Below are 19,147 nucleotides of genomic sequence, written 5' to 3' on the forward strand. Positions count from 1 at the left end.
ATGATATTAATTCCATAAAAACCATTTTTAAAATAATTGTATCTTTTAATTACCTACTAATTAAGAATGTGGAAGATGAATCGATTAAAGCAATAAAGGACTAGTCCAAAGAAAACTCGCATTGTATTATGCTCTGTTCTAGTTTCTGATGCATATTCACTCTAATATCAAAATAATATAATGTAGAAGATATATCAGGAGAAAAAGGACAAGTATATTAATTGGATATGAGTCAAATATAATTATTACAACAAGTACATTAGTCAAATATAATTATTACAACAAGTACATGTAATGTGTACAACTTGTCTAGTTGTTTATCCAAAAAGATGGTTTAATGTAAATTGGCACGTCATGGCTTGCGTCAACGGTCAAGTGTGTTAAGCTTAGATAAACGTAGCACATGTTTGACTCGCAATGACCCACCACCACCACAACGCTCACGTAAATTGATTGTCACCCAAGTAATTTATTGTCGTTAACTAAAAGTCTTGGCTCTTTCTCTTCTCTATATAAATATATGTATTAAAAAAAACTATAATACATACACATTCACACAACTTAAAACAAAGCTTGAGATCTGAAAATATAATCTCTCAAATGGAAGAAGTCGGAATACTTATCGTTGGCGGTGGAATAGCTGGTCTAGCCACTTCCCTTGCTCTTCATAGGTTTGTTAATATATATTTTTCATTATTGAATATACAAAATTCGATATGTAAATTAAGTTTTGGTTATATATGTAAAAATGTAGGAAAGGAATAAAGAGTGTGGTGTTGGAGAGAGCAGAGCAAGTGAGATCAGAAGGAGCTGGAATTGGAACTCTCACCAATGGTTGGAGAGCTCTTGATCAACTTGGTGTCGGTCATCGTCTTCGTCTCACTTCTCTTCTTATTCACAAGTAAATTAATTATTAAATCTTTATTATTACTATTATTAGTCTTGATGACACCTTTGATTTAGAATTTATATTTACTTTGATCTTTCTTGGATATGTGAACAGGGCACGAACCATGTTGATTGAAAATGGGAAAACACAAGAATTTGTCTTAACCATCGCGTATGTCCTAACTTCTAATTATTCTCTTAATTCGATATTTTCACAAATTATTTGTAGTAAATTATTTGCATATACATGGAAATTAAAACAGAGATGAAGCTCGTTGTATTAAAAGGAACGATCTAGTTGAGGCCTTAGCCGATGCTCTTCCTCAAGGAACCATCCGGTTTGGTTCCCAAATCGTTTCTATAAACGAGGACCAAACTACGTCGTTTCCGGTCGTTCAGTTATCCAATGGAAAGACGATCAAAGCCAAGGTAATTAAATTTCATCTTTGTTTTCCTTTTGTTTGTGATTGGTCTTTGCAAAGATAAAGTTTTATGCTTAATGTCTAGTTAATTAGGAGCTTATTTGTTTCAAACGAAGTTTAAACAATTTTTTATGTTCATTTGTAAAAGTAAATGTCAAACACAAACGGAAGGTTTCTTCATTTGTGGTCGTTTGCATTTTTATATAGTCTAATGTTTTGCTTCTTTCTCATAGATCTTGATTGGATGCGACGGTGCTAATTCAGTCGTTAGTGACTACCTACAGTTAGGCCCGAGAAAAGCGTTTTCTTGTCGTGCGGTTAGAGGCTTTACTAATTACCCAAACGGCCATGGGTTCCCACAAGAGCTACTAAGGATAAAGAAAGGAAACATCTTAGTCGGAAGGCTTCCTTTAACCGAGAATCAAGTCTTTTGGTTTCTGGTGCATATGCAAGACAATCATTACAAAGTCGAAGATCAAGAATCGATCGCGAATCTGTGCCTAAAATGGGTGGATGAAATGTCCCAAGAATGGAAAGAAATGGTGAAAATATGCAATGTAGAGTCATTGTCATTAACGCACTTAAGGTACCGAGCGCCATCAGAAATCATGTTAGGGAAATTTCGACGCGGGACTGTGACAGTAGCCGGCGATGCGATGCACGTGATGGGTCCTTTCTTGGGACAAGGAGGCTCAGCTGCGCTAGAGGATGCTGTCGTTCTAGCTAGATGTCTAGCTAGGAAAGTTGGTCCGGACCAGGGGGACTTGTTAAAAGATTGTTCGATGAGAAGTATTGAGGAAGGTATTGATGAGTATGTGAAGGAACGTAGGATGAGATTACTCGGGCTTTCGGTGCAAACTTATTTGACCGGACGTTCGTTGCAAACGCCATCAAAAGTTGTGAGACTAATGTTTATAGTTTTGTTGGTACTATTGTTTGGCCGTGATCAGATTCGTCATACTAAATATGATTGTGGCCGTCTCTAGAAATTTGATAGACACTTTATAATCTTTTAGTGTGAGGTTTGTGTGTGCTTTATTGTTTGTGTGTGTTTGTTTCTTATAAAAGCTTTCCTTCTCTTTGACCCCAAAAAATTATTCCTTCTCAATTTAACAAGAGTTTATTTGACCGTATGTTATACTGCAAATGTAATTTATCAACTTGATAATGATAACAAATAATAGTAAAATTGAAGAAATGATTATGTTTCCCTTTTTTGTATTTTCTTTTAATTTGTTATGATCTACAATATTGTAATGTCATCGTGAAAGAATAATAATAAGTCAAAGATTTTATTGATATATGAATAATTAGTAAGCCCACTTCTTTTTACAAACAATAAAACAATATTAATGGGTTGAGATAAACTTTTTAAGGGAAAAATGACATGGAACAAAAAATACAAAAATTGGCTAAAAACAATGAATTGTATTAATTGAAATGATCTTATTGGATGTTAATTTTAATTAGGTGTCAACTCTATATTACATCAAAATGATGAGGTGGCATCATATGAGAAAAACTTCTTCTAGTTTTATTGTATTGATGATAAACATGAAAATCAAGGAGGTAAAATTTGTAGGTTTTAAATAAGACATTTGTCGTAATAGGCTTAAAAGCTATAAAAAATACTTTACAGCCCAACCAATCACCTTCATTGATTTTAGCAAATTTAAGCAGATAAAAACTAAAATTCATCAATTTTCATTATTGATTTCAATATCTAGCTGTATCAAATTTCTAAATTTACTCAATTAATTCATAAATAGGATTTTCTTCTTTTGACACATTAAGATAAAAAAAGTTCCTTGAAACTAATATTTCCTCCCATGTCTCATGAGTCATATTCTAATGCTTTTAATATAGCTAGGTATTCCTACTAAATGTAATAAAGACAATTAAATACCTCTGATAAAAAATGGGTTTTCAACTATTAATAGTTGCATTGCATTTATTAAGTTCTGGTTTTTGATGACTAATTCTTTTGTTTCCATTTACATAATGTTTAATATTATATTATTTACTATATTTAATTTATCTTACTGTTTTTCTTTTACATTATAATCTACACTTGCAAAGTTGATCTTAACCCTCTCGCTTCAGTCATGGCAAATCTAACACTAGAGCTTAAAATTAACTCCGCAAGCAACCTTGTGAATGTCAATCTCATAACAAAGATGGACGTGTACGCCAACATCACCATTCATGGCGAAAATATCCGAAAGAATCAGAAGGCAAAAACCAATGTCGATCGCTCTGGTGGATCTAATCCAATTTGGAATCATCCGGTCAAATTTTATGTAGATGAGAAATCAGCCTCTGGCGGTCATTTGACACTTGTCATAAGACTGATCTCTCGTCGAATCCTGGGCAACAAAGAAATCGGAAGAGTTAATGTCCCATTACTTGAACTTTTAAATTCAATTAATAGTGATGGTAATAATCAAGGCATGAAACTGATGACATATCAAGTTAGAACTTCGTCAGGTAAACGGTCAGGTTCTTTAACTTTCTTATACCGGTTTAAACCAGATTCGCTAGCGATTTTTAATCAGGTAGTTCCTGTTGAGCCGCCGGTAAACGCAGCAATTTATCCACCACTGCCTCAAATCGCACGTCAACCTTCAGCTCCACTAGAAATGCCGATTGAGTTTCCTAAGCTGCCTCAGCCGCCGTATATTCTAAAACATCCTTTTGTGGCCAAATCGAGCAACGATCCTCTTCCAATATCTTACGGTGCTGTGATGACAGAGGAAGCCGATCAAGCTAACAATCACGCGTTATATGCGCCACCACCACCATCAAGCCACCAAAAATATGGACCGTATGGTTATGCGCTGCCGTCACAGGGATATGGAGACGCAAGTCCACCGTATCAACATCGAAAGGAGATTGGCCTTGGCATTGGATTGGGAGCTGGCCTTTTGGGAGGAATGATGATGGGAGATATTGTATCTGATGTGGCAAATTGTTATGATTTTTAATTTTTTTTCCTTACTTGTTTTCTTTGGAAAATTTCTTTCCCCTATGGACAAGAACTCATCAACGTTAATGTGTCTTCTATATTTTGTTTTGTTTTTCATTTTAAAAAAATCTTTAGTGGCATGAGTTATTAAAAAAAAAAAGAGAGAGAGAATTTAGGGAAAACTTGCTTACCAAAAAGAGTCTTTACCAAAGTCCATTTAGTAACTTGAATGTCACCAAAAAAAATAAAAATATGTTACAGAAAGATATAAAGATACGCATCCTAATATGTTGAAATCACAAGGAAAAATTATCCGAAAAATACTGCAACCCATTAATTATCATTACCATTCTTTTTTAGATACCAGATTTTTATTTTCATCTACTTCAAACTTCTCAAAATTACACATACTTCTCAAAATTATCTTATACTCAACTACTAAGTATTACAATTACGTTTAAAAATAACAATTAAATACATTAAAGACATCAAATGTCCTCGATACGACCATATGACAAACGTTGTCAAGTAAAAACGCATAGACACCTTAATCAATCAAACTCGTTAAGCAAGGCTTCCTTATCAATCCGAATGATCTGGTACTTAGAATTAAACAGAGGCGAACTCGTTGTATTAAAAGGAATAATCTTGTTGAGGGCCTTGAGGCCTTAGCCGATGTTCTCCCTGAAGGACGTACAAGATATAATTATAGCCATCTCTAGACTCTAGAGATTTGTGTGTATCATGTTCTTATGATATTTTTCTTTCTCAACTAAGCAAGAGTTTACATGACAAAGGGTTACCGCATTTTTCCCATCTACATTTTTATTTCCAACTTTCGTACATGAACTTTTTGCATGTTTAGAAATCATCCTAAAAAAATTTACTCTTTTTTTTTTTTTTTATCTATTTTTTATTTTTTTGGGTTTAATAAGAGACTAAAGAGCGTAAATTAAAACCCAAACTTTACATGAACACTTTTTTGGGTTTAATAACATGAACTTTTTGCATGTTTATAATATGACATCACGTATTGTTTTAATTATAACACACTAACCACTATTTTGTCAATCCAAACCAAAATATAATTTCGTTTAATTACAAAATCTAAACTCCAACCAATATATTGTCAACCCAAACCAAAATATAATTTCGTTTAATTACAAAATCTAAACCTAATCACTAATTTTTCAACGCAAACCGAAATATAATTTTGTTTTATTACAAAATCTAAACTCTAACCACTATTTTATAAACACAAACCGAAATATATTTTCTTAATAAAAATCCTACAGATTTTTTGTTTCCATAATTTGCTTTATTTTAATTATTTTAATTTTGATTTACTTTTTTTGAATAAAAATGACGTGGCATATTGTTGTATTTTGATTGGCTAATTAAGAGAGGGTGAACAAGATTGGTTCACCCAAGTATTTTTCAAAAAAATATTGTTCATCAGTAATATTACGTTTTAAGATTTTGTGTTTGTCTCTTATGTGTCATCTTTATGTATTTGTGTTTTAAAATTGGGCTTTCAAAAGACTTTGTATCATGTATTTGTAATATGCCCTTTTTAGGGCTTTCATTATAAAAGGAAGATTGCCAGACAAAAAAAAAGAAGATTTGTGTTTTTAAAATGTTGCTTGATATTAATAAAATATTTAGAGTAAACAAAATTTTGCTACGTTTTGCTCTTTGAATTAAGTTCAGTAGTTGACTTCATACTGACCATATTCATTTGAGTCAATTGAAAAATACATATTGTAGTTAACAAAACCTTTTGTGTTGCACCTTGAAATGATCTGAAAAGCCTATATAGTATATACACATACAGTTTAGGGAGTTATAAATTAAGAAAACAATTTACAAGCCAAACCCACCTGGGTCACCAACATGTAAAATATAAAGCCCATATCCACTTTGCTGGAGCGTTATGGATTGCTTGCAAATTTACACAACTTCACAGAGCTGAGGATTTTATGGAAGTGGATTTTACGAAGAAGTCACAAACTTGGTAATACTTGCGCTTGAACATCCTCTCACATGTAGAGACAATGTCCAACGTCTCAAGTTCGTAGCACGTTACTGCTCCATGCACCATATATGCATGTGAATATCGAAATTATTGGTATGATGATGAAATTTTCTATAAGTTAGTGGAACAATAGAATATAATTAACCATTTTCCTAGAAGTCTCTTATGGTATATCAAAATTAATGAGATCATACAATCTACGCAACGTCCAAGGAATATGATGTACGTAACATCTATATTATATATTACCGGCCAAGAGCTAGGAGAAGTATAAGATTAGCAGCTTACATTATTTAGATGTTGCACTATATATAAATGGAAAAACAAAACTACCACCTCATTATTGATGGTCTTAAGAGATGGCTTTTATATATTAAGTTTTGTTAAGAAATGGCTCTTATATAAGAGTTTTTCTTACCAAATCTTAGCTTTAAGATTACCCAACCAAATCTCAAGGTTCTTAGTTGACCCAAGCACCATCACCACAATACATCAAACCTATAAACTTGTTACCAAAAGGACTAAAGAGAAAGAGAGAAATGACTAATCCTATGACTAAGCGGTCCAAGTGTACGATATCATTGCTCCTTGTAAGAGTGTAACCACACAAGATACCAAAACACATATCACATATGTGTAGGGATATTGTAGTTAAAAAACCCGAATTTGAACTTAAAAAATCTGGATGGGTTTTGGGTTTTGTGGGTGAACCTGAGGAAATCCAATGAATACCATGGGTATTCGATCTTTTTTTAGTTCTATTGTAGTAGCTTTAAATTTAGCTTCCAATTTATAAATTTTGAACAGTAAATCATTTAAGTTGGATTGCATTACTTTTTATAAAATTCTGCATAATATAAAATCAACAAAATTAGAGTATACTTTTAATAAAATGTTTCTTTGAAACTAATAAAAAATTTCCTCATACCACCTATTTCATTTTCGGATACTTCCAATACTAATATATCTTACTTCATATACTACATCAAGTTGTATATTTATGGACAAAAATGGGTTATCAGTTTTTAATATTTCATTAAGATGCATTATATATCTTAATTTTCCAGTATTGTAATTTCTAAATCTTTTCTTTCCATCTTAATATAAAATTTTCTCCATTTAGTTTTTATCTACTGTTTTCTTTTACATTATAAGCTGAACTTGTTGAGCTCATTAAGCTCTCACTACAGATATGGCTAATCTAAATCTAGATCTCAAAATTCATTGTGCAACTAACCTTCTGAATGTCAATCTTCTAACAAAGATGGACGTTTTTGCCAAAATCAGCATTCATGGCGAAAATACTCGAAAGAAACAAAAGGTGAAAACCGCCGTCGATCGCTCTGCTGGGTCCAACCCAGTTTGGAATCAAGCTGTCAACTTTTCTTTCAACAAGAGGTTATTCCTTAATGATAGTTTGACACTTGTCATGAGATTAATTTCTCGCCGGATCCTAGGTAATAAAGAAATCGGAAAAGTTAGCATTCCGTTACTCGAGCTTTTCAATTCGATCACACCGCCAATTAGCGGTGAAAGTAACGATGAGGAGATGAAATTGGTGAGGTATCTGGTGAGAACTCGGTCGGGGAAAGAGTCAGGAGTTTTAACTTTCTCGTACCGGTTTAAATCAGATTTACTCGTGACTGTTAACCAGAATTTGGTAGAAACACCAACTTCTCGTACTCAGTCACAAGTTGAGCATCCACCTTCGGCTTCACCAGAATTTTCAATTGAGTTTCCTTTGCTGCCTGAGCCACCGTCTCATTCGAGACACTTTTCTGCAGTTGAATCGAGCGATGGTTCCTTTATAACATTTGAGCAATTCAATCATCCTTACATCTGCGCACCGCTATCATCGGAAGGGTCTGAACTACTCGCTTTGACATCAGCTACACCGTCACCACCGCTGTCACCGACGAGGTATGGATAGGAAAGCTGGCCGTAACAACCAACAGCTGAAGGAGATTGAAATCTTGGATTGGAAGATGGGCTTTTGGATGGAAGAAATTTTGTCTAACGGCCCAAACTCTTTTAATTTGTTCTCTTTTCTTTGTATTTTTGTTTTTGTTTTTCCTGTTTTCTCTAAACAATTTTTTTCTCCTCTTCTAAACATTTAAACCAAAAATAAAAGTAAGAATTTTCCTTCTCCTCTCTATATGATGAACTCGTGAAGGTACCTTATTACAAATTTACATACACGCTCCCAAGTCCTCAACTTTATAAGTAATAGGCATTAAAAAACAAAAGAAAAAAGGTAAAAAACTTTGAAATACACACACTATCAGTATTTGATAGTATGATATAAATGTAAATAAATGCAATGTAAAAATAAAAAAACGAAATAAATATTAGATCAGATGAACTATATAGAGTCATGTGCCTTGAATCCGACAAAACCTTTGAACCTTGTATGATCATAAGGATCGTGTTGGATTCGTCCATATCATTTATACACTGTCTTGAATCTCAACTCAATCTTCTCATCTTTAATGTACAAATAATACTTCCACGTATATAATTGAAAAAAAAATATAAGATGACAAAAAAAAGAATTATAACGTTTTTGTAAACTAATATATGTTTTCTTTTCACACATTACTTTGTCTACCAAATTCAACATTTTTTCTTTTCGTTGTCGCAACGTCACGAGTCTATTGTCTAGGATATAGGAATCAAGAAAGTTCTGGAAGACTGCAACATAGGCTTTACGATTGCAAAATTACAACTTCACGACTCAAGAGTATCTTATAGTAAGAATTAGATAACTTGGTGATAAAAATGTGTGGAAAATTCATTTATATTTGCTTTTTCAAGTAAAACTAACTTGGAGACAAAAATCATCTTAAATGATGGTTAGGGTATATACACCATATATGAACGTATATACATAATATCAAAACCGTTGAAGCTACAACAAAAAAATGAAATATATATAATGAAGATTATGTCTTGGAATTCTCAATTATGTTTTGTATATATTATTAATACCAAATCTTACATATAATATTGATATGGAGTAAAGTTTCATATTGGTAATTAGAAAATATATCAAGGATTATTGATCAATTTACTCATTGTCAATTGATTTTGTGTTAAAAACCATGTTAAAGCCTGAATCTGTCATGGTATTAGAGCCACCCAATTGTTGGGTCACCTATGTTGTTCCCGCAAATATTCACGTTACAGGTAGGCTGAGCGTGAGAGGGTGATATGAAATAAAGTCTCACCTCGATTATTGGAAAATATATCAAGTAATATATATAGGGTTAAGGTCAATCTACTTATTTGTCAATTGGTTTTGTGTTAGAAACATATGTTAAAACCCGAATTTATCAAAATATATTGCATACATTTACATATAATTTTACAAATCTTTCTTTTTATTTATGTGGAACCTGTCTTACAATGCATACAAGTTGTGACTGATGTTGTGTTCGATAGTGGGAAACCACTCGGACTTGGTATAGTCTTTGACTCTTTGTTACTATATGTTTCTTTTTCTCACGTCTTGGATTAACTGGATTTGATAGACAACATGTATCCAATTCAAAGATAGACATGTACCAATGTCAATTCCACATGTTTAGCAATATTGGAACTTCACTGTCGATTGAACTTCATGGCCTTTTTTTTTTTATTTTTTTTTTATTGTAAGAATATATATGTTGTCTATCCTTTTTTTTTTTTTTTTTTCTATAACTTAGAATAAATCTCACGTTTATAAAATGGTTTCAGACAAATCTCTGGAAAAGTGTAGCCTACGGATATTTATTTTCTCTGGATATTCAAATAAACCGAAAATAAGTACTTATATCTATGGAACCACATGTAAATAAGAAGCAATTTGCATTTGAGGAGAATAAATTATTAGCTTAGAGCAATAAGACAACTCTTCCATGGAAACTACTTGCCCATGTTGTCTACGTAGCAGTAAAAAGCTGTGGTGTCTTATATGCCTGCTTAGATATTTTGAATGTTGTTCAATTTATTTTTGTCTATGTGCCCTTTCACTCTAGCTATTTGGTACATAGATATTTTAATTTATGCAAGCTATTCTCGGTTTATAAAATGGATCAACTGTTTATTACGTGAGCACCATGAACCGTAAGTGTTATAGCATCAATTTTTTGGTAATTAGTAACACTAAATCCGATTTTGAACAACAAAAGTTACAAAACAAAACAATGTCACTATAGTACGTGTATGCATTGACTAGGGAATTATCAAAAAGCGTTGACTTGCGTTAAATCGGATATATTGATTGTTCCGTACATAATCCTGTTTGACCAAGTTGATTTAGCTATTTTAGTTGTTTTTTCTTTCTTTTAGCCGTGAGTATCTATGTTATTTTAACAAATTATAAATATGTAACTTGAAATAGTATAGATAGGTTTGACGTGAGAAGCAAAGTTTTTAGGTGAATGAGAAAAAGATTAAACTTGAATCTTACAGTCTATATTCTAAGATTTGATGTAGAATTACAAATGATGTTGAATTACTAGAATTTGAACCAAATAATAAAAGTATTTGATAAGATTTTTTCTTGCGTGTATCATCATATCAAATTTATGAAAAGGTCAGTATGATGTATATAATAAACAAAAGATGACTCGCCTAATGACAACCATGTTATTTTTCAATAATTTTGCAACCTAAGAAAATGTCCACACATAAACTGTATATAATATCTAAGTCTACACATTTGCCAAGATAGAACAAAACGATACAATACTCTCTTGGAAATGTCTTCGCCAGAGTTGCAAACAGCCATGGAGAATCCAACTCTTGAGCTCAAAATTGTATCAGCTAGTGACATCAACCATACTGATGCCACGGACAAAACGGACGTGTACGCTGTCGTTTCAATCAACCGCGGCACGACCGAACAAAAACAAGCGGCCAAAACTCCCATTGATTACGACGGTGGCTCCAACCCAACGTGGAATCACACCGTAAAGTTCTCCGTCAATGAGAGAGAAGCCAACGAAGGCCTATTGACTATTACGGTCAAGCTATTTAGCTATTGGCTACAAGGTGATAATGACCTTTATTTGGGAGAAGTCAACCTCTCGGTTCAGGAGCTTCTTGCCTCAAATCCGATCCCACCGTTTGCTAAAGGTAACATCAACAAGATGAAGTCAATGGCTTGCCCTATCAAAGCCACAGAAGAAAGTATCAAAGCAACATTAAGCCTTTCATACCGGTTTAAACCTGTGCCGGTTGAGGAATTTGATCCTCCCTCACCGGATTATTCCCCATCCATTGGTAAACCCGTTTACCGGAACCTTGATCCAGCATCACTAGGTCAGCCTCTCGTATTTTCCCCTCGGTTTCAATCCTCGACGACGAAAATGATCCTAGAGCTCGTGATCAACTCCGCCAAGAACATCGAAGATGTCAACGCCTTCTCGTCCATGGACGTATACGCTTCGGTTGCTATACTTAAGGACAGAAAAGTTAAGGATAGGATCAATACCCCTGTCGCCTTCTCCGCTTATACAAACCCAAAGTGGAACCAAATGATTAAGTTTTCTATTGATGAGAAGTTAGCTCAAGAAGGGCGTTTGATGCTCCTTGTGGAACTAATGAGCCACCGGCCTTTCCTCGGTGATAAGGAAATTGGATTTGTGAGACTTCCCATGCAACAGTTATTGAGCTCAAACCCACCTTATCCCTTGACCAGTAGTGGTGATGCTAACGGTATGAAGTTAGAGACTCACGCTTTGACTGGTCCTTATGGAAAAAAAGGTGTCGTGAGTTTCACGTATAGGTTTCTTGCAGAACAAGTTACAATCCCACCATCATCCACGCCACGCCAGCCATATATTATGTATGTACCAGTCTCGCCTCAGTCATACGCGTCATCGGATCAGATTCAGGTGACCTCGAGTTACGTGGCTGTTCAACCAGGTTCTAATTCTGGACCAAGCAACGGTTTAGTACCAATATATATGCCACCAACATATCAATCACATGGATACCAACAATATTCACCAAGGAAGTCGAAATCGCAACTGCAACTTTCACCAAAACAGTCGCAACTTCGACCACTGCGTATGCAGCCGCTACCTAAGTAACTACCGGATACAAAAACCGCATGGATACCAATAGGCAACAATCCTTGTGGATTGATTGAGAAGAAGCATAATGTGTCGCATCCGAGTTACATTTAGTGCATGCAAAATTAAAAGATTTTGTTGATTGTTATTCATAATTTTAAATGTATCAGATATCCATCTTTACTTCTTAATTTGTAAGAATTTTTTTCTTTAATTTTTTTTGTGTTCTTCTTTTTTAATTAGATTGAAACTCAATATAAGTTAATTTCAATTCCTTCATTTCAATTTTGCCTTAAACCATCACTCTTTTCATCATATATATATATATATTCACTTTTCTTGTTTAATTTTTTTTTTGGTCCCCTTTGGCATTATTTTCTTGTCTTCACATTTGAAGCATGTTATTATTCGCTCTTCTCCCCCGGATTTAGTTCTTTATTATTGGCTCTTCTCCACCGGATTTAGTTCTAATCAGGTTATCTTAAAACAATGTAAAAGTATAGTTAACAAAGAGAAGTTGTATATAGTATAATATTTGCTATCTAATGTTGAATCAGTTTACTTGTTTTTGTGTGGAATTCGTCTTATGTATGCTAGTGGGAAACCACTCGACAAAGACATGTTATTTCTTTTGGGAATTATAGTCTTGGTGTACACAAATTTGATTTACATATGAACTTTCGGACACTATTATAGATTGCCATCATCGAACAAAATGTCTCCCTGACGGTTACAAAGTTAATATAAAGAACCCAACTCGTGACCTCAAAAAACCATATAAGCCAGCTACATAAATACGATGAACAAAGATGTACGTATTCTGTTTGTCATTGATACCGTAAAATGCGACAATTCACCAAAGATTAGTATGCCGCAAAAAAATAGGTCTATTGCAAATTGGCCCGAAATATTTGGACAACATTGACTCAGTTTAAGATACGTGCGTGGCACAAATATGTTTTTTGAACTTTTGATATATTTTTCAAAATGAAACTTTTATTAAAGAAAACATGTTTATAATACTGAAAATTTTCAAAATGTTTTCCATGTTTCGTTTCTTTTGCGTAAGATTCGTTATTGTAAATTGTAAATAATATATTTATATCTAGATAATGTAATGTATACAACTTTATATATCTGATTATTCGAGAAGATGTGTTATATCAAGATAGTGTAGACTAGCCCTGGGCGTTCGGGGGCCCGTTCGGGTAATTAGTGAAAAAATACCATTAAATGTCATGCATCAGAAACATTATTTAGTTTTATTCCATGCATGTTTGAATATTGGCGGTGGACGACTTTGATTCTTGTTTAGGTAAATTCCATCGGTTTTGGCATAGTAGTAACGCGTCTGACCACATCGACGAACACTGCCCATCCTGTATGCTATAAATTCTGGACTACTATATCGCATGTTCAACCCATGTTTCAAACGACACTTCCATATTGTCCTTTTAGTTATCTTGTCCCCGAATTTGATACTTTTCGTCTCTTTGAATTGTAAATTTGCGACGGCTATATTGTCGTCTCGGGAGAAACAATGGTACTGGAGAACGCGACCGGGACCAAGACTGTTCTCAATTATTATTTCGTTATACGGACATGGGAACATATCAAATGCTACTACATTCATCCCAAAAAACATCCCAATAACAAACATCAAAATCATAAAATGATTCATCTTTTTTTTTTCTCTAAGGTATATTTTGAGTGATATTATAAATATTTTTCTTTGGAGAGTACAAAGTGCAGTACTGTACTACTGTATCTATAGTGATTTTGTGTGGTTGATATTATTGTTATTATTATTATAATTTTTTTTTGTATGGCCTTAACTTTTTTTTAGGGTCAAAATTGTGTGTGGCCTTAATTAATTAAGTTCAAATTGAAACACATACACTTATGAACTAAAAATAGATAGTGTAGAAAAGTATAGTTGAGCTAACGAAAGAGAAAACCAATGCAATTCAACTTTACGTATTTTAGAGCTGTTCCAAAAGAAAACCAAATAGTTTATGATCATCTAACCAAAACCTTGTTAGTTTATTATTTCTACAAGCCGAAACTACTCGAGGCAATTTGGAAGATTACGAAAATTTGAACTGAAACATAACACAATAAGTTACATCTTGTTTCTTGAGTTGTACATTACAATATTTTCTAGATGTTGTGAAATTGATTGGAGTTGGGACTGTTTTTGGAGACAAGGATGTTGGTGTGAAGTCAAATGTCTTGATTAAGGATCTCTTTGGATTAAATCCACAGTCTCTTATAAAAATGGTATGTTTTTGGTGACGCGTGATGTGAATGTGACGGGTTCATACTAAGAAAAAATTAAGAACTTTGAGCTTCACTTACACGTTTCTTGTGGAAATGGTCCATGAGTGTATCTATATGTATGTAGTTCATTGATTTTTTAGTCATCTAACCTTTTTATCCCGAGGTATGAATCTCGTGAGCACACTATCTCTCAATATCATACAATCTAATATATCAACCATTTGCTCAAACTAACAAAGCTGCAAAATATGTAATTTCGAAAACTGAACGTATGATGACATTATTGGTCAAGAGAAAAGTATTTGTATGCTTGCGACAAGGTTGTACATGCACATTCTAGTCAATTTATGTTTGATCTTTTCAAACCTTGTTATTTGTGTAGCTGAATTTCTGTTGTAAAACGGAGCGGTTGTGAGAAATGACCTAGGATGAAAGATGTGACATCTTTTTCGAATTTTTGATTATGATTAAAAATATGCGAATAAAAGTAAAAATTACAAGATATTATAGTAGGTGTGTTGTTAATTACAACCATTGTTCAATAACGTCACATTCACAAAGACGTTTGTTCTTAGGGAGAGGAGTGCAAGTGCAGTTTCTAGGCATCTCACTTGCACTTCGTGAACCCAAGAAGTCGAGGAAACAAGTGGTTTTTGGACTGCCTCTGTCTGTGCATGATCCATTGAAGATTTGTTTAGCACGATGATACGCTGGTTGATTAATTGGTTTTGGTGGAACAACTGATTCTTCTGTTTCTTTTTTTTTTAAGGTCACAAAAAAATATAAAAAAAAATCTATTAGTAAATATGAATCAATTATATATATATATATATATATATAATATTATGATACAAATATATTGTTACCTTGTGACGAGTGGATTGGGAGAAGAGAGAAAAGGACACAAGAAGCCAAAAATATTGCAGCAACCTTCATCTTTTGTTCTTCTTTTGACTAGATTTCGTTTTCTTTCTTTAGAGATTGTGTATGTTATGGTTTCAGTTGCAGATTGATATATATATAGCCATTTTTGCATCTTATGTTTTTTGGAAATAAAACGAAAAACTTGACCAACAGTTATTTTTTTGTCATTTTTGTTGAATAGTGAAATAGTCAATGGTAAATCACTTTGTTTTATGGTATGTAATTTCAGTCTAATAGAATGTAATCTATCCTTTGACCAAAAAAAAAGAAAAGAAAAGAATGTAATCTATCCCCTCACTTTGTTCTATGGTATGTCATTTCATTCTAATAGAATATAATCTATCCTTTGACCAAAAAAAAAAAAAAATGTAATCTATCCCCTCACTTTGTTCTATGGTATGTCATTTCATTCTAATAGAATGTAATCTATCCCCCTCTTTACCACTGAAATAGTCTAATGATTAAAATTGGGAAAGCTTTTTTAAGGTGTTAAGCCCTTCCCCTTTTGTTAGTTCACAGATTTTTTTTCTACCATCATAACTCATATCTCTTTTATTCATGATTATATATATATCATAGTTCATATATCTTTTATTCATATATCGAGTCCCGCTCCCTAAGTTTGTAGGGATTTCGCTAGTGGACCGGTATGTTGTGGTCCAATATTGACAAAAAAATAATATCACATCTAATTCTTTTATTTTAATATATGATTAGCTTATAAGACTATAAGAGTGAACCAATATATATAAATTAAATAGAATATGCACTTAAATTTCATTGATATAAAATCCAAATTTAGCGATACATATAATACTCAGAAATAATTGTATTCCTCAGCTGAGACTCTTATCTCTTATTAGACTTGAGTTACAAAGAGAAACCTCAATCAAAATAACATTATTGAAGGTAAAACAAAAAACAAAAAACAAAATCCAAACTCTAACTATAAATCAAGAAACCGAAATAGTTATAGAAATGTATTGTTATTGTATTATTGAATGATGATACAACTTATATATAAAGCACATAACATAATCAAATGACATAATTAAAAGGATTACATAGAATAATATAATTAATACATATTAGAGGAATATATGAGATTTGAGTAATCATAGGTGGTATGATGATACTCTTTCCTTAATAATAGTAACTTAAATTATTCAGTGCAAATGATAAAACAGTCGCATTGACGACGGTTGTGAGCAAGAGGAGTGCATTTGCAATTCTTAGGCATAGCACTTGCACTCTTGGATCCCAAAAAATCTAGAAAACATGTGTAGCTTGGACTTCCTCTGTCAGTGCACGAGCCTCTGAACACTTCCCTTGATGGGCACCACTTTAACTCTGACGAACGATGAGTACATTTTTAAGCAAACACATCTTCAGTCATTAGTTAATAAGATTCTATATATTGAACGTTGTTGGTGGTTTACATTTGAAACTATATATGAGCATTATGATCATACCTTGGCCAAGGTTTGTTGAGAGAAGGGAGAAAAGGAGACATGAAACCAATAAAATCACAACACCTTTCATCTTTTGGTCTCTCTTCTTCTTCTTCTTCTTCTTCTTCTTCTTCTTCTTCTTCTTCTTCTTTCTTCTTCTTCTTTCTTCTTCTTTCTTCTTCTTCTTTGTGTTTGTATATTGTGAGTAGTGTATAATCAATTAACCAATGCATGTTTCGTAGGCTCCTCATTTAATTTATAGTACAAGGGATGCGACGATGCGTAAATTAAATTTTGGGTAAATTTTGTAATTTCCTGAAAATCTGGTGTGTTTTTTTTATGGTAAAAAAAATAGTATTTAATCTATTAGTGTAGATACCCCTTTTTTTTCTGTCGATCAATAATATCGTAGATACTCTTTTCCATACACAATGTATGTGAGTATTTTCTAAGTATAATACAGTCTCTGTAAATATCGTTTGGCACATCGAATATATTTAAAAGTTACAATAAATGATTAAATGCTTTGAATGACTCACTAAAATCGTGTTTTTAATGTTGTCCCGCCACATTTTCCCGCTGTTTTCTTTACCTTTAAACTTTTCTTATTCGGATGTAACGTCGATTTTACACGAGTATGTGGTTGGTCCCTCTCGGCCAAGAATCGTGTTTTAAAAAGTATATATATTATCTGTAAATCATTTTAAAATCATATATGACAGATCAAATGATCTCGATCACCAATGTTTCAATGTTCGTTTCTTTGCAATGTTTTAGTTTTCCAAAGTTGATATATTCCATGATTTTCAATTTATTAACGATCGATATGGATAGTAACAAAATTATATTAGTCCCATTCATATACTATATTTTGTGAGGCTGATATAGCTAAGAAGCATATACCAAAATCAAATGAAAGATAATTAAAATAGCTAAGAATTAAATGTGTGGAAACAAAGAATATATATATGGAATTAATATCCCAATTCTCCCTAGTATTGATGAGGCTTGGGACCGGTCTGCAAGAATTAGCAACAACCTAATTACAACTAGTCTTTGACAATTTTAAACGTAGTTAATGCATAATTAACTACAAACACAACCTTGATGATCAATATCATCCATAAAGCTGTCTGTTCATATTGAGACGATTTGTCTAATTGTACTACTAGACGTGGCTACAATGGGCTATTAATACTTTAGATCAACAACACTACGATTCTTTTAGTTGAGTACATATTGAGAAACCTACATTCCTTAGAAAATAAACTTTACGTACTATAATTAACTTCTAAAATTAATTACTTCAATTTTTTTAAAAAAATGTTATTAAAATTAGAGTTAATAAGTTTTACTATATAAAAACACATTTGTATATAGCCGAAGCAGTGCCACATTCTTCTAGAATTCATTTCTAATATTTTTATTGTTCGATTTTTTTTGGTGTTCATCTTTCAAGACATGTATATATGTAATCTATCTAAATAATTTTGATTATAACAGTTAAATCACATTTTGAAATATATAAAATTACCAAATTATTAATTTACTAATAAATTATTACCTCTCTAAATTAATAAATTTTCACGTTCACAACATTATTAATTTATTGAAGTTTTCATGTTTTGCAATTATAGTCATGTATTAATTTAAAATTTAATACTGGGTTGTACCTTATAGAAGAGAAAACCCAGATCTGTAAATATCTAACAATGGTGATTTGATTTGGAATTATAGATCTGTAACAGAAAAGCACAACAATAATCGCAACATCAAATTAAAGGGTTGGGTTTTGTCGCAGTTGAATCCAGCGATTCCAAATTTTTAAAATTATAATCGCAACAAACAGATTTTAAGAAAGATGTAAAAGAGGTGAAGGAGAGATGAAAGAGATGTAAAGCAACTTTTTGATTGCTGGCTGTAATCGCAGCGATTATCTCCCGAACAGGCCCAAAATCCCAAAAAATTTACCGTTAACATGTGTAAATTAGGTTTTATCAATTAAATCATCATATCTTAGAAATAATTTTCCACAATTTAGAAAATAAAAATATTAGTTGATGTTATACTTTTTCTTGTTAATACTCTCCTTTTTTTTTTTTTTTTTCAAATTTTCCTTTTTT

The 19,147-nt window shown here is 32.6% G+C and overlaps 7 protein-coding genes across 8 annotated transcripts; 4 read left to right on the forward strand and 3 right to left on the reverse strand.

Annotated features, from left to right (window-relative positions):
- Positions 1–556: 556 nt before the first annotated feature.
- LOC17879428 (monooxygenase 1) lies at positions 557–2,404 on the forward strand. The gene is made up of 5 exons (XM_006283774.2): positions 557–671; positions 755–901; positions 1,004–1,060; positions 1,152–1,317; positions 1,544–2,404. Exons 1-5 carry the CDS (start codon positions 601–603, stop codon positions 2,294–2,296), a joined length of 1,194 nt encoding a protein of 397 aa, XP_006283836.2. The 5' UTR covers positions 557–600; the 3' UTR covers positions 2,297–2,404.
- Positions 2,405–3,343: 939 nt separating this feature from the next.
- LOC17879093 (protein SRC2) lies at positions 3,344–4,382 on the forward strand. The gene has a single exon (XM_006284960.2). The coding sequence runs from the start codon at positions 3,416–3,418 to the stop codon at positions 4,292–4,294; it is 879 nt and encodes a 292-aa protein (XP_006285022.1). The 5' UTR covers positions 3,344–3,415; the 3' UTR covers positions 4,295–4,382.
- A 3,120-nt stretch (positions 4,383–7,502) lies between these two features.
- On the forward strand, positions 7,503–8,289 carry LOC17880104 (protein SRC2). The gene has a single exon (XM_006282782.2). The coding sequence runs from the start codon at positions 7,503–7,505 to the stop codon at positions 8,238–8,240; it is 738 nt and encodes a 245-aa protein (XP_006282844.1). The 3' UTR covers positions 8,241–8,289.
- Positions 8,290–10,970: 2,681 nt separating this feature from the next.
- Positions 10,971–12,387, forward strand: LOC17880345. The gene is given in 3 exon segments (XM_023779889.1): positions 10,971–10,989; positions 10,992–11,032; positions 11,035–12,387. Coding segments are annotated over 3 exon segments (1,413 nt in total).
- A 1,234-nt stretch (positions 12,388–13,621) lies between these two features.
- Positions 13,622–14,050, reverse strand: LOC17880411 (S-protein homolog 14). Its single transcript, XM_006284911.1, has one exon. It carries the CDS (start codon positions 14,048–14,050, stop codon positions 13,622–13,624), a length of 429 nt encoding a protein of 142 aa, XP_006284973.1.
- A 1,044-nt stretch (positions 14,051–15,094) lies between these two features.
- On the reverse strand, positions 15,095–15,635 carry LOC17878363 (defensin-like protein 242). Of its 2 annotated transcripts, none has more exons than XM_006285039.2 (2): positions 15,516–15,635; positions 15,095–15,398 (listed from the first exon to the last, which is right to left on the reverse strand). In XM_006285039.2, the coding sequence occupies exons 1-2, from the start codon at positions 15,583–15,585 to the stop codon at positions 15,175–15,177; spliced, it is 294 nt and encodes a 97-aa protein (XP_006285101.1). In that variant the 5' UTR covers positions 15,586–15,635; the 3' UTR covers positions 15,095–15,174. The 2 variants fall into 2 exon arrangements, 1 of the variants encoding a protein (XP_006285101.1); XR_002833069.1 differs by having other exon boundaries at positions 15,305–15,404; positions 15,516–15,606.
- Positions 15,636–16,706: 1,071 nt separating this feature from the next.
- LOC17877843 (putative defensin-like protein 244) lies at positions 16,707–17,197 on the reverse strand. Its single transcript, XM_006284793.2, has 2 exons — positions 17,046–17,197; positions 16,707–16,923 (listed from the first exon to the last, which is right to left on the reverse strand). Exons 1-2 carry the CDS (start codon positions 17,113–17,115, stop codon positions 16,736–16,738), a joined length of 258 nt encoding a protein of 85 aa, XP_006284855.1. The 5' UTR covers positions 17,116–17,197; the 3' UTR covers positions 16,707–16,735.
- Between the last annotated feature and the right edge of the window lie 1,950 nt (positions 17,198–19,147).

This window comes from Capsella rubella, unplaced genomic scaffold, assembly GCF_000375325.1.
Source record: "Capsella rubella cultivar Monte Gargano unplaced genomic scaffold, Caprub1_0 scaffold_7, whole genome shotgun sequence".
In the NCBI taxonomy this organism is placed as follows: domain Eukaryota; kingdom Viridiplantae; phylum Streptophyta; class Magnoliopsida; order Brassicales; family Brassicaceae; genus Capsella; species Capsella rubella.

Bases quoted from the DNA above. Each gene is read 5' to 3' on its own strand.
- LOC17877843 (XM_006284793.2), bottom strand. From the start codon at position 17,115: ATGAAAGGTGTTGTGATTTTATTGGTTTCATGTCTCCTTTTCTCCCTT. The intron at 16,924-17,045 runs GTATGATCATAA...ATCGTTCGTCAG, and splicing joins CTCAACAAACCTTGGCCAAG to AGTTAAAGTGGTGCCCATCA.
- LOC17880104 (XM_006282782.2), top strand. From the start codon at position 7,503: ATGGCTAATCTAAATCTAGATCTCAAAATTCATTGTGCAACTAACCTT.
- LOC17878363 (XM_006285039.2), bottom strand. From the start codon at position 15,585: ATGAAGGTTGCTGCAATATTTTTGGCTTCTTGTGTCCTTTTCTCTCTT. The intron at 15,399-15,515 runs GTAACAATATAT...AAAAAGAAACAG, and splicing joins CCCAATCCACTCGTCACAAG to AAGAATCAGTTGTTCCACCA.
- LOC17879093 (XM_006284960.2), top strand. From the start codon at position 3,416: ATGGCAAATCTAACACTAGAGCTTAAAATTAACTCCGCAAGCAACCTT.
- LOC17879428 (XM_006283774.2), top strand. From the start codon at position 601: ATGGAAGAAGTCGGAATACTTATCGTTGGCGGTGGAATAGCTGGTCTA. The intron at 672-754 runs GTTTGTTAATAT...GTAAAAATGTAG, and splicing joins ACTTCCCTTGCTCTTCATAG to GAAAGGAATAAAGAGTGTGG. The intron at 1,061-1,151 runs GTATGTCCTAAC...AAATTAAAACAG, and splicing joins GAATTTGTCTTAACCATCGC to AGATGAAGCTCGTTGTATTA.
- LOC17880411 (XM_006284911.1), bottom strand. From the start codon at position 14,050: ATGAATCATTTTATGATTTTGATGTTTGTTATTGGGATGTTTTTTGGG.